We start from the raw sequence: 13,484 nt of genomic DNA, 5'->3' as shown, positions 1-13,484 counted from the left end.
CCACTGCTATGTTTGCTTTCCTTTCCCCAGGTCCAAGACTAAGGTTCAAATGTAACTCCCCTTTAAGTGGGTAAGCAGCCTAACTATTCAATGGCATTTCTGGATAAAATTGATAAACAGCAGTAGGGGCAGAATTATACAACTGTAGGCTGGGAAGGGGTCTTAAGATGCCATCTAGATCAGCCTCCTGCTTAAACTATCCTAACCCAGAACCCACTCCATGAGCCTCAGAATCATGTTCCCTTGGCTTCCTTTCCTTCTGGCCCTACTTTATCTTTCTCTTTTGGTTGCCTACTGGGCCAGCTTCCGCACATGGAGTGTAGCTCCATTTTTAGCTCCCTTAGCTCTGTTTTACCCATGGTTAGGTTATTAGGATCCTCTGAGAAATATGAGGTATAGGTTCAAACCCCCAGTGGCCTAAAAGATGAGAAGCTCTTCTCCGCTGCCCCCCACATACTTAAGCAGATATGAGACTTCCTGAGGGAATTAGAATCCAAAATCTCTGCAAGTGGCCTGACATGTTACTTGCATGTTAGTTATCTGCCTAAATATTATTTGCCTGTCTAAAGATGGAGTTGTATTTGGGTCCACTTTCTTACAGAAACTGAGGTATCTTTTTATTATTGTCTGATGTGTAGATGAAATGAAATTTGAGAAAAAATAAGGATTTAACTGAGTAGGTTAGGACAATGATTAAAACTTTAGTTTGAATACAGGTAGTGATTGCAGAAATCATTGAAAATTGGAATAAACGGATAGGGAAAATATTGGGAAAGAATTCCAGTACTGACAGACTTAATTCTTTTATCTATTCTAAAAGAAAGATGCCTGAGATTAGAATAATAAGTATTAATGAAAAGAGGCCATGTTTTCAGTAAATGTTTCCGAGCTTCCTCTGTTAAAACCATTTTGTCAACAAATTGAATTTGTCGGTGATGTGGACCAGCTAATTATTTCACACAATAATGGAGATTTTCAGTTTTGAAGCTAAGTGACAGTTTTTACAAACAAAAGAATTGTCATGTCAGATCAGTGTTCCATGTATCATAGCATCTTTGATGTTTGTCTAGAAAAGCTGTCTTTGTTCCCGTTGTGGATGTCTGTGGAATGGTCTGCCTATAAAATGAATTTGTTGCTAACCCCAAGCAGTTAGAGATGAATGGTTGTGCTTTGGGGCATAATCCAACCTCCCCCCCCCCCCCCCCCAGTCTACTATAGATGGTCTAGTTATTCTTACACGTCTCCTAATTCTTGCTTTTTCCAGTTCTGCTCAGCTCTTAGATGGAAGTGAAAGTCACACATTTAATTATGAATTGTATACTCTTAAACACATTTCAGTTGCTTGTACATTTAGTTAAATTTTATTGACTGCCAGATTATTCAGAAGAATAATTCAGATGTGAAATCAATTTGTATAGACCTGAGGAAAAAATTGCATATTCTTCCTGCTTCTTCCCAGAACACTTTTGTTAGAAAGGTATAGTCCATGTGTAAAAACAGCATAATTTAAGTTTCCAACATTTATCTGTTGAAAAGCCAGAAGTTTCTTTAATTATAAATGCTACTACCTTTGTTCTTTTTTTTTTTCTGAAGTAGCAATAAATACTTATTGATAATTATACTTCTATATTAACTATAAGAAGACTAAGTAAAACGAACTTTTTTTTCCCTTCTCTCCTCTACAGAAGCAACCATGGGGTGCATCAAAAGCAAAGAAGACAAAGGTCCGACAATGAAATATAGAACTGAAAACACTCCAGAACCTGTTAGTTCCCATGTCAGCCATTATGGATCAGATTCCACACAAACAGCACAGTCACCGTCAATAAAGGGACCATCAGTTAATTTTAATAGTCATTCTGTGACTCCATTTGGAGGACCATCGGGGATGACGCCCTTTGGAGGAGCATCATCTTCATTTTCAGCTGTGCCAAGTCCATATCCTAGTAGTTTAACAGGTAAGTTATGTTTAAAATAGAAGTTTAACCTGTACATTTGACAAGTTTACATATAGAATATTATAATGTTATACCATGTATGTATGTAGGAAGTGTGAGGTAAAAATAAATAATTTTTTCTGAAGGCTTCTACTTTTTATGATCGGTAATTCAGCTCTTTCCTACTAGTGCATGTCATTCCAAAGCAGCGGGCTGGAGTCATCCAGCTTGAGTTGGGGGCGAGCGGGCAGACAGCTGCTAGGACCCAACCACTGCCACTTCTGCTTCCTCCTGTAGCAGTACAGGGAAAGCAGCTAATGCCAAAAAACCTGCCACCAAATGCTACCAAAGTCCCATGTCCATAGGATGAATTAAATGGCTCTGCAAGCCGTATTGTGCCTATGAACCATAGGTTGCCAAGTCCTGTTCTACAGATGCCTGCAAAGAGAACTATAACAGACATGAGATGGTTTAATCCATCACCATCCTCTTCTCTTGCATCACCATCCTCTGATGGAAGTGAACTAATTGAAGTTGAATCCAGACAAGATAGAATTGATGGTGGTTAGCAGACCTCATGACTTGAAGGGTGATAAGGACTCCCCTTGTCAATCAGCTTTGCAGTTTTGGGGTGCTCCTTGATCCTTTGCTGCATCTGATTTCTCAGTTTGTGATGGCTAGGGCAGGGGTGGCAAAATAAGGCCAATTGATTGTATCCAGCCTGTGGTACTCCACATGGGGCCAAGCCTTGCCCCTTCCCACTCCAGGCAGCCCCGCCCCATGCCTGCCAGTGATATTGCCATGGCCCTTGCCAACATGCACAGCTTCCTGGCGGGGCTGCTTCCACTGCTGCTGAAGCCACCCAAGTACTGTTCAGCTTCCCCTGCCTCCAGTGGCTCTTCCCCCTCCTGCCCCTGCTGCATTGCTCAGGGGGCTCCTGACCCAGCATATGAGGCTCCAACTCCATCTTCCAATCACCTTTCACCCACTCAGCTTCTGGAGCAGGAGCCACCTGGCTGCAGATTTCCCCCCCCCCACCTGACTGGGAATGTGGTACCCAGCATAAGTCCCCCCCAGCTTCCATCACTTCCTCACATTTACCTGCTGTCTGGACAGCACAGCAGGGGCAAGAGGAGGAGACGCTGGAGGCAGGGGAAGCTGAGCAGTACCCAGGCGACTGCAGCAGCAGTGGGAACAGCCCTGCCAGGAAGCTGTGTGTGCTGGCTGGAGCTGGGGTGGTGCCATTGGTGGTTGTGAGCATGAGCATGGTACAGGCTTTCCCAGACAGAGCTCAGCCCCATGTGGAGTGCCAAGGGAGCAACCATGGGCTGGATGGGGAGGGTAGCAGACAGCATCTGCACTGCACCACCAGGCAAATTCTGTTGCATATGCCCCCTACCTCTCTCCGCCCCCCACCCCCAACCTAGTTTTCAGCAAGTAAGCTATTTGCTGAAGAATATTAAATGAAGTTCTCTTGGCAGTCAAATCTCTGGCAGTATGTTCAGCCCTCAAGGCTTTGCTCCTCTCATCAAGTGATACAGTTCATAAGTGACAACACCACAGCCATTTACAGAGTGCACAGAGTTGCACTGTCATTTACCTTTCTATGGCTATGGTGCCTAAAATGTTGGATCCCATCCCATAGCCCTCTAGCTAGCAAGGAAAAAGAATGTTACAGGCAGATGTGTCAAGCAGAATTTCTGAGCTGGTATCTGCTTTCCACTTCAATCAGTATAACCCCCTCCCAGTTCTTTCCATTACCCAGTTCCCTTTGCAAACAAATTCATAGACACTCTTTTAGATGATAAAAGGGAGAACAAGCAGTTTCTTCAGAGTTTTAAGGGAAAAGACTTCAGCAATAGAGTTGGTCAGAAAAAAATTTTCAAAGCAGCTTTCTATCAGAAAACTTTGTTTTGATTAAGCAGTTTTTTGGAGGAAATCATATTAATTTAATTTTGAACACATCAAAACATGTTTTTGTTTACTCTTGATAAAATTGCTATGTATATCCAACAATCAATTTTCTGATCCGCGCCAGTCAGAAAGAAACCAGGATTTAGATAGAAGAGGATGTATACAGAGTCATGTAATTTGAAAAGTCTCCCAGGTTTGTTCGTTTGTTACCAGAGCTGAGTGTACAGACGTTCAAATTATGAGGTCCTAAAGAGCACGGAGCTTGCAGTGCTGACACTATGCAGCCAGGCAAGGGTCCTGTGCACACAACTCAGTGTGCTGCTAGCTTCCCTAGTCTGTTTGGTGACAAATAGCAGCAAGGCATAGGGCAGCCCAGATTGGCTGACACAGACTGCCCATGGTCAGCCTATGTTTCCCTGCACCACAGTGGAGGGGGTGTGTTCTGCTCTCTGCTGGAGCAGTGAAGTCCAATGAGTAACTCATTGTCTCCCTCAAGGAAGCGGATGCTGGAGATCTATGCTGTCTTCTGAGAGAAGCCATAACATGTTAAGATGTTTTCTTTCCCAGGAGAAATTCTCCTGGGAGTGATTTAAACTTGATTGTTCTCATGTTATTTTTTCTCCTGGCCATTTTTACTTTGGGGGAAAAAGCCGGAATACTCGAGGTTTCTCCTGGGAAAGCGTCATCTCTCCCAGGAGAAACTGAATGTCTGTACAAGGCCAGACAACAGCATGTTCCAGGTACAGGTGTCCCCAACATCCTAGCACCTGCTGTGTTCAGTTTATTCTCCTGCTGCAGAGAAGGTATCCCCAGGGTCCTAGCATCTGCCTTTTTCTGTCTGTTCTCCTTCCCGCATCTTCACTTCTCCAAGGAGTGTGGGCCTGCCACCTGCAGCAGAGGCTAAGTAGTTGTAAGCATTGACTGGTAGTGGCAAAAAGGATGCCAATCCCTGCACCACTAGGTCGTAAATCAATCTCAGATTTACCTTATACCTGTGGTTCTCAATCTCATTAAACTCAAGCGACTCCTCAGAAAATGTCAGCTTTTAGCTTTTTGTTTTTGTTTTTTGGGGGGTTTTTTGACTACAGGAAAATAATAGAACAGTTTTTCTGTTGCAAAGACCACCCAGGCCAGAATGTTTTTGACACTATGGATTCCTGTTTGAAAACTCTCTGGGTTTATCTTGTGAATCGTGCATGTTTAGCATGGTTAGGTGTGCAATATTGAGCAGCACCCTACATCACCCTTAAAAGGATGTTATGGCACTCCAAGTTTTTGTGGCATCCTGGTTAAGAATCACTGCTTTAGACAATTACCTATTGAAGAGATAAGTAACAGCTGAGTTCTTTGCCAAGTTGTGTGATAGTTTGGGCTTAACTGTTGTACTTCACCACACAATTTGGGACAGCGGTGTCAAATATACAGCCTGTGGGTCAGATCCAGCCTGCAAAGCCCTATAATCCCATCCCTAGTGCTTTCCCATTGACTCAAATTCAGTGCCTGGGAGGTGCACAGTACCTGCTGGGGCTGGCATTCTGGACTAGGCTGGCAGATGCTGCATACGCTGGTTCAGGCATATGGGGGAGGGGAATCTATTGGCCTATGGACTGGCCCTGTGCTATTCATGTGGCCTGTGGGGCCAGATGAGTTTGCTACTTCTGATTTAGGAAATTGTTTTACAGCCCATATTTTATTAAAGAATTCATCGTCCGTGTTCCCTCTGAAGATACCATTGACTGTTCTTTGGGAATACATGAGAGTTCCTGAACAGAAAGAAAGGTTATTTTGTTCTTTGAGAGCTCCTTTCTGAATTCTTTATGGTGGAAAGAAGGGTTTTTAAATCCTTTCAAATCAACTATAAATTTAAATAGCGTGGCTTGTTTCTACTAGTGCTGACTTCATATGGTCTTGAGAAGAATTGAAGAACAAGTCTTCAATTAAGTCAGCTGAAGATTGCCTAGCAACTTTGATCTCTCACCAAAGTATCCCAATAATTGAATGACAACATTGGAGAAATTTAAGATGGAAAAGACCTATTGAATTGCACAGTCCCTCTTTATGTATTTTATACTGTTCAAACTACCTTAGATTGAAATGTGCTAAGTAGTGGGCCTTCCAATCTCCCCACACTGTTCCCTTGAAACTATTCTACAGCCTAATAGATTCCAGCAAATCTCTCTTTAATATGTGGTTTTTCTATTTTTAACTTCATCCAATTTAATAAATATATTCTCTTATTCCTACTGAGTGCTTATATTTTTCAGATATTTGAAGCCTGTTAACACATCCTTCCTGTATAATTCTGAGGGCCAAATATTACCATTATACTAGAGATGCCCTGCCCTTGTACCTCACTCAAGGAATACACCCAGTAACAGTCTCTGGGCCTGGGGTAATTAGCCAGAAGGGCTTGGGGGAGCAAATGACAAAAGGATTGGCACAGTATGCACACTTGTCCAGTGAAGAATCTCAGCGCTGACCCTTGAATGATGCAGCTGTGCATCTTCTTAAAACACAGGTTCCTTTCCTTGTATGTTATGGTTGGCAGATTCAGTGGAATTAGGATTAATCCTTCCCATTTTTTCTCATTTCTTTTTTTAAGATACCAAGATCTATGCAATATATTTTCTTTTATCTAGTTCCAAAAAGTAGAGAACTAACTTGTGGGAATGCTTTGCAACAAAACTAGTGTATAAACTTCAAATCTATGGTTGCAAGTTTAAACAACGTGACTTTGTTTTCTTCTATGAAGTTTTTAAAAATAATACCTTTTAAATACATTTAAAAAAACAAAGTTTGCACATGCCAAGAATGGTCAGATACAGAGCCTCTGTCCTGTGCTTGCTCTGACCAAGGTTAATTCTTTACTGAACTGTTATGCTGAAGTTGTAGAGTTTGGGATAGAGGTTGTTGATATCCCACCTTATTTGGGGACTCTTTTACAGCTACTTCTTGATTAATGTCATTAAGCAAGTTTCTTGAAAAATGAACCTTGTCATTAGGTTCTGGAAAAATGTGACTTTAAGTGAAACAATGTTAAGCGAATTCAATTTCCCCATAAGAATTAATGTAAAGGGGGTGGGGTTAGGTTTTAGGGAATTTTTTTTTTTTTTGCCAGACAAAAGGCATTATATACCCAGGTCTGCAGCCCCTTGCCCCTGCTCCCCCATGTTGTAGCCTCAGGTGGAGTGGCTCCCTGCTGCCATATGCAATCCTGGGAGGATCCTCACCCCACCAGATCTGTACACAGGGCAGGCGCAAGCTGCGGGTGCAAGCTCCCACCCTGCTTCCCTGCCCCGGGACCTCTGCAGCCCTGCAGGTGTGACCCAGCATGGCTGGGGACAGCAGGGCCACACAGGGATCTCCTTGCCACTGTGAGCTGCCCTGGTGATGCGCCCCCTGCACCTGCTGCTGCTTTGAGGTTGCAGTGAAGGCAGTGGTGTGGGGCTGCACCCCTCAAAGCAGCAGCAGGTGCAAGGGGTGCATCTCCAGGGCATCAGCAAGGAGATCCCTGCACAGCCTCACTGTCCCCAGCTGCGCCGAGTCATGCCTTCCTGGGGCAGGGAAGCAGGGTGGGAGCCTGCACCCACAGCCTGCCCCATGCACAGATCTAGGGGCACGGGTCCTCCCTGCCCCCCCCCCCCCCCCCCCAGAAGTGTGCGCAGCAGCAGGGACCTGGCCCTGTCCTGCTTTCCACTGGGGCCCTGCAGCTGCGCATTGCAGCCCCAGGCCCCAAGCACCACCTGGCTGGGCAGCAGCCCCAGCCCTACCCAGCTCCCTCCCTACGGTGGCCTTAATTCCCATTTCCCTCCTCCCTTCCCCCACTTACATGCTGGAGCTGCTCTGTAGGCTGCCTGGGGCCATGTGGCACCCTGTGTCTCTGCCTTCCTCCCAGCTCCCTGTAGCGTTATAACTAAACATTGCGCAACTTTAACCGAGTATGTGCTCCAATAGATCAGCGACATAACAAAACAATGTTAACCAGGACGACATTAAGTGAGGAGTACCTGTATATATAATTCAGTGAAAACAAGTTAGCCAGTTATTGAGTCACCTTTTGCAACTAGATTGTAAATAATCTGTTTGCTGTCAAAGTAAAATTGATTAACTGCTTTTGTGGACTGCTTTTTTAAAACTAATATTACCAGTATTATTATGCACTGGTAGTGCTAACAGTACTATTGCTACATACTGTGCCTTTTTTTTCATAAGGTGGCGTAACTGTTTTTGTGGCCTTATATGATTATGAAGCTAGAACTACAGATGACCTTTCATTTAAGAAGGGTGAACGGTTCCAGATAATAAACAATACGTAAGTATACTTTGCCAGAGGCTTAATGTAAAATGGGAAATAAATGCTTTCACACAAGTTTCGAATGTTTTCTTTTCAAAACAGCCCTACTTCTCTTGCTCAATTTTTGTTTATATGAAAAACCTTAACTTTTTAATCAGGCCTTGTCCTTTCAACTTTGGGCAGTTCTCACTTAATCCTATGTTTTTCTGAACTACAAGGTATAGCTTTTCTCTGTTGATCACTTCCTTTTTTTCATTCTTGGTAAGTTTTGTGCTTAAAAACCTCAAAATCTGTTTGGAGCATTTATCCACGTATTGCTATTGCTTCATCCAGGCTTGAGTCCAGAGGAGCTCATTTTGAATCAATTTGTGATCACTTATTTTTTCTGACCAGCTCCTCTGTAATTGTCCTCATTGGTTGTCAAACCCTAATGTAAAATAGTGTCACCCACACCCCCAAACTACAAACCATCAGCAGGAAAATTGAACCAAGCTCACTGTTCAAGGGCCCTAGATTCTATTGCAGGCCATGTCCCTTCTCCCCCAACTTTTGGTAGTTTGCTGGTAGTCCAGGAGTTTGGGTAGGATGCTTTGCAGACCAGATTTGGCCCACATACTGTATGTTTGACGCCCCTGTCTTAGGGTATGGACACACAAGCATTTGGAGCAGTTCCAAAAAGGCAGCAGCTGTTACATGTGGACAAATTATTGTTAAAGTCAGAGCTGTTTTGTTACTTTTATATTGTATCTAGCTTGCCTACAGGTAACAATTGAAATAAAGCCACTAGAGGTACACCTCTAGCTCTGCCGATAAAAAGAAAATTAACATTATCAGCTATTGGCTTTTTTTGGCCAGTGTAGCAGATAATGTCACCAATAAATATAATTAATTATACCTTCTGGGTGGGGCCTCTGGATGCTGCATGCATGCACACAGCCAGGAATGCAGCCAGGCAGCATGGAGAGCAGTGCCCCTCAAGTAAGTCTTTGGAGGGGAAGGGGGGCATGTAGGGGGATGGAAGAGTGAGGGGAACAGATTGAGGCCTCCATGGTGAAGGAGGGAGTGGGGCAGTGGCTGTGGCTGGGGATGTTGCCCAGCCTGGGCAGTGAATGAGACCTGGGGCTGGGAGCAGGACGGATCGTCCTGGGGACACAGGGGAGAAACGGGGGAGAGAGGGGGCAGGAGGGGTAGCTCCCTGCTGCTGCATGCCACTCCGTGGGGGGTGGCATGGGCCCCCCCAGATTTGTGTGTGGGGTGATGTGGGCTGCCTGCTGCAGGGTCAGTGCTCCTCATTCCGCTGCCTTAACCCAGGAGACCCATGCGCATTCCCTGCCCTCCCAGCAGCAGCGGGGTGGTGAGTTGTGTCTCCCACTGCTGGGTGGGCAGGGGACGCACAGCCGACATGGAGCCCCTGGGGCAAAAGCAGCAAAAAGGAGAGTCCCAGGCCTGCAGTGGGCAGCCCGCACCTGCTCTTGGCCCGCTTGGCTCCAGTCCAGTTAAAAGCGTCCCTGCGCTTAAAAATGGTAGCAGCAGCACTTTGAGCTTTAGTTCCAGCGCCCCACCTCCATTTTTAAGCGCCAAGATGCTGATCCCCTGGACAAGCTGCCCACGGCTCTGTCCCACTCCCCACCCCAGTCCCAGGTCCCATTCACTGCCCTGGCAGGGCAGCGCCCGCAGCCCCACTCCCTCCCTCACTGGTGGGGCCTCGATCTGCTACCCCCAACCCTTCTTTCCTCCGTGCCTCTTCCCCTCCACAGACTTAACCTGCAGGTCACTGCTCTCCATGCCGCCCAGCTGCATTCCTGTAAATCAGGCTTGTCCAACATACGGCCCGTGGGCCACCATGCAGCCCGCCAAGACATTTTCTGTGCCCCACGGTGCTGCGATGGGAAACAAAAGTAAACATAGTTTACTTTTGTTCCCACCCCTTGTCCCTCCCCCAGCCCCTCAGCAGCTTCCTAATGGCTGCTGAAGGGCTCGGGAAGGGACAAGGTTCCCACACGCACTGTGTCAGATTGACATTGCTGACGCAGTGCATGTGGGAAGAGGAGAGCTGTGTGCCGCTCACGACAGGATGAGCCCAACCGGAGCAGCAGGGGCTCAGCTGCACTTTCCCCCTATCTGCGCTGGTCAGTCCTGAGCGGCACACAGCTCTGCTGCCGCCTCTGCTGGCTGGTGCCGACCCAGGCGGGTCTGTCGCATCAGGAGCAGCATGCAGCTGAAGCTGGCTTTCCACATGCTACTGGGGATGGATGGAGCCCGGCTGGGTCTGCACCGGCCACCAGAAGCAGCGGTGGAGCTGTGTGCTGCTTGGGACGAGACAAGCCTGGCTGGAGCGGCAGGAGCTGAGCTGCACTTTCCTCCTGCCTGCACCGGTCAGTCCCGAGCGTATATGGCTCCACCGCCGCTTCTGCTGGCTGGTGCTGACCCGGCTGGGCTCCTCCCGTCCCCAGTAGCATGTGGGAAGCCAGCTTCAGCTGCGTGCTGCTCCGGATGGGACAGACCCGCTCGGGTTAGCACCAGCCAGCAGAGGTGGCATCGGAGTCGTGTGCCACTCGGGACTGACCAGACCAGGTAGGGGGAAAGTGCAGCTGAGCCTCTGCTGCTCTGGATGGGCTCATCCTGAGGTTCATTTCATGTTCGTAAAATGCTTGGAGAGCCCCACATAAATGCACTGCATAGAAATGCAAAATATATTTTGACTTATTTGGTTGGCACCTTGGGCTGAGACTTTCAAAGCTGAGTCAAAAGGCCAACTTCCGTTAAAATTAATGAGATTTAGAGGGCTCCAAATCCTTTATGACAACTTTGTAACATGCCTATCTACCCCTTTTTGCAAATCTCAGCCATAGTTTGGCAGCTCAGACAAAGAACGTAAGAGCTGCTGAACATAAGAGCATAAAAAGTGCCATGCTTGGTCAGCCCTATGTTCCATCTAGCTCAGTATCCTTTCCCGAACAGTGGCAGAGATGGATACTATATTGGGAGAGTTTTGGACTGGTTAGACCCATTTCATTGTCACTTCCTGCAACTTCATTGGTGTCAAAGGTCACGTGACATCACTTCCTGATGTGATACCACTTCCTGTGAGGTCTGTGAATATGGCTCGCCGGCCCACTGGGTGATAAAAAGTTCGTGATTCGGCCCCACATTCAAAAAGGTTGGACACCCCTGCTGTAAATCAGTTATCGGATCAGTAGTGTCCGATATGGCTGCTTAATAATTAGCTTTCTGTATCGGCCAAGAAAATCTTTACTGGTACACCCCTAAAAACAGCTGCTGCCCTTTAAAATGGCTCCAAACATATATGTCCATACCCTTAATTTTTCAGATTTTTCCCTTCTGGAATAAATAAAAAAAAAACCCTTAGTTGCTCATTACTGTTGCATTCTTCCACTTAAGCCTGAGTGGAGCAGTGATAGTGAGGCTGGAGGAGTGATAGTGAGCCAGGAGCTTGGGTAGGAGGTTTTGCAGGCCAGTTTTGGTTCACATGCTTATGTTTGATGCCTCAGTCTTAGGGTATAGACACACAAGTGTTTAGTGTAATTAACGTTGAATCAATTTGTGACCACTTGATCCAAAGCTGTTTTTTCTGAACAGCTCCTTTGCAATGGTCTGTACTGTTCATCAAAACCTAGTTTAAAATAATATCGCCCAGCCTATCAACAGCAGGAAAATTCAGTGTCTTCCAAGGAAGAAGGACTCCTTGCTCCTTCCTCACCAAAAGCAAACCTTGGATCATCTCCCTTTTTAGCTGCTCTTTGTTCACTAGATGAAGTTAGCAGTTAATTTTCTTTAATCTTTTATAATGAAACAGTCATGTCCAAATTGTCAACAAATTTGTCTAAAGTATATGTGGAAGTGAGAAGACTCTTAAAAATTGTCTAAAAAGCAAATTCCTTTCTGTTTCTTCTTTTCTGTCTATTATTACTTCTTGTCTATTTCTATTTCTTACAAAGTAGTTTCTTCCTCTCTTGTATTTGAAGGTCTAAATACCTTCCCCCATACATTTCTTAATTTCATTTCAGATTTTAAAATAAAGAAGTACACGTAGCTTATGTTGAAGTGAAAAGTGTACTTGTATATGCAGCAACATAGCTGGGATGATGTATTCTGAATGTGTGTGAAGTACTGTATTGACTAAAATATGTGGATGATTCTTGCATCTTTTACAGGTTGATGTATTGTTTGTGTGTTAGAGATAATTGCTGTTGCATTTCAGGGAAGGAGACTGGTGGGAAGCAAGATCCATTGCTACGGGAAAGACTGGCTACATCCCCAGCAATTATGTAGCTCCTGCAGACTCCATTCAAGCAGAAGAGTAAGGCATTATTCAAGTCTTTTGTCAATCTATCTTATTATTGAACAATTAGCAACAATTGGAAGCCCAGGAGACCCTCATACATGCAGTAGAACAGGGGTGGCCGTCTATTGCATGTGTGCCACAAATGGCACAGACAGCCTCTGTGTGTGGCACATGGGAAACCAGGGATAGGACAGGCAACACAGTGGTAGATGGGGCAGGGAGCAGAAAGAGCAGGAGATCAGGCAGGAAGCACCGAACAGGAAGTAGAAAGCAGAGCAGCAGATCAAGTAAGGGAAACAAATTAGAGTGACACCAATGGTGCAGACCTAATTCGTGGTACACCTGCTGAAAAGCCTTCCTCTCACTGCACTAGAATTAAAGAGTGAAGCAGAGCTCCACAGCCAGCTTTATGGAGGGGATAGGATGACAAAGGAGGGAGTTCTGGTTCTCCAGTTAGGGTGCACAATGTGTACTGTGTTGATGATTCCTGCATTGCAGTGCAGAGTGAAGTATGTTTGGTTATCCCATGCTTCTAAGCTTTATTGGTGGCCACATTGGCTGGGGAAGGATTTTTACCTTCCTATTGTTACAGGTGTCGGGTATTTTGTTATTGTCTTCAGAAGCAGTAGGTTCTGCTGCTGCCAAAGCTGGAGATTTTGATTGACGTGTGAGGAATCTTTTGGTGGGACTTAAATAAATAGCTCATGGTCAGACCGATCAGGAAGGACTTTTCCCCTGTGATCAGATTGGCCTAGATTGTGGGGGTTCTGCCTTCCCCTGTAGTGGAGGTCTATGGTCCTTTTCCTTGAATTTTTTTTATGTTAACAAACTGGTTCCTGTCCTTGTAGTGGCAGGACTTTAATAACGCCTCCATCTCCCTGTTTTCCATAGCAAGTTAGGGTATTCTTGATGTTTTCAGGCAGTGTGCCTAGTAATTATGGATAAGGATAGCTCATGCAGTTTTAAGAATAGGCTAGATCAGGGCTGTCCCACTCATCTTGCTCCCTAGACTGGATCCAGACCACAGGTTTCC

At 45.6% G+C, this 13,484-nt stretch overlaps 1 protein-coding gene across 1 annotated transcript in view; it reads left to right on the top strand.

Annotated features, from left to right (window-relative positions):
- The window catches only part of YES1 (YES proto-oncogene 1, Src family tyrosine kinase), a 61,155-nt gene that overhangs the window by 37,786 nt on the left and 9,885 nt on the right, over positions 1-13,484 (top strand). Inside the window, exons 2-4 of the mRNA XM_014606723.3 lie at positions 1,686-1,958; positions 8,064-8,163; positions 12,368-12,466. Coding sequence (XP_014462209.1) covers positions 1,694-1,958; positions 8,064-8,163; positions 12,368-12,466 — 464 coding nt within the window. The 5' untranslated portion in view covers positions 1,686-1,693. The remainder of the gene's footprint in view (positions 1-1,685; positions 1,959-8,063; positions 8,164-12,367; positions 12,467-13,484) is intronic.

Source organism: Alligator mississippiensis, chromosome 3 (genome assembly GCF_030867095.1).
Source record: "Alligator mississippiensis isolate rAllMis1 chromosome 3, rAllMis1, whole genome shotgun sequence".
NCBI lineage: Eukaryota > Metazoa > Chordata > Crocodylia > Alligatoridae > Alligator > Alligator mississippiensis.
The sequence above is the reverse complement of the archived record's forward strand: the minus strand, read 5'-3'. Positions and strand labels throughout refer to the sequence as shown.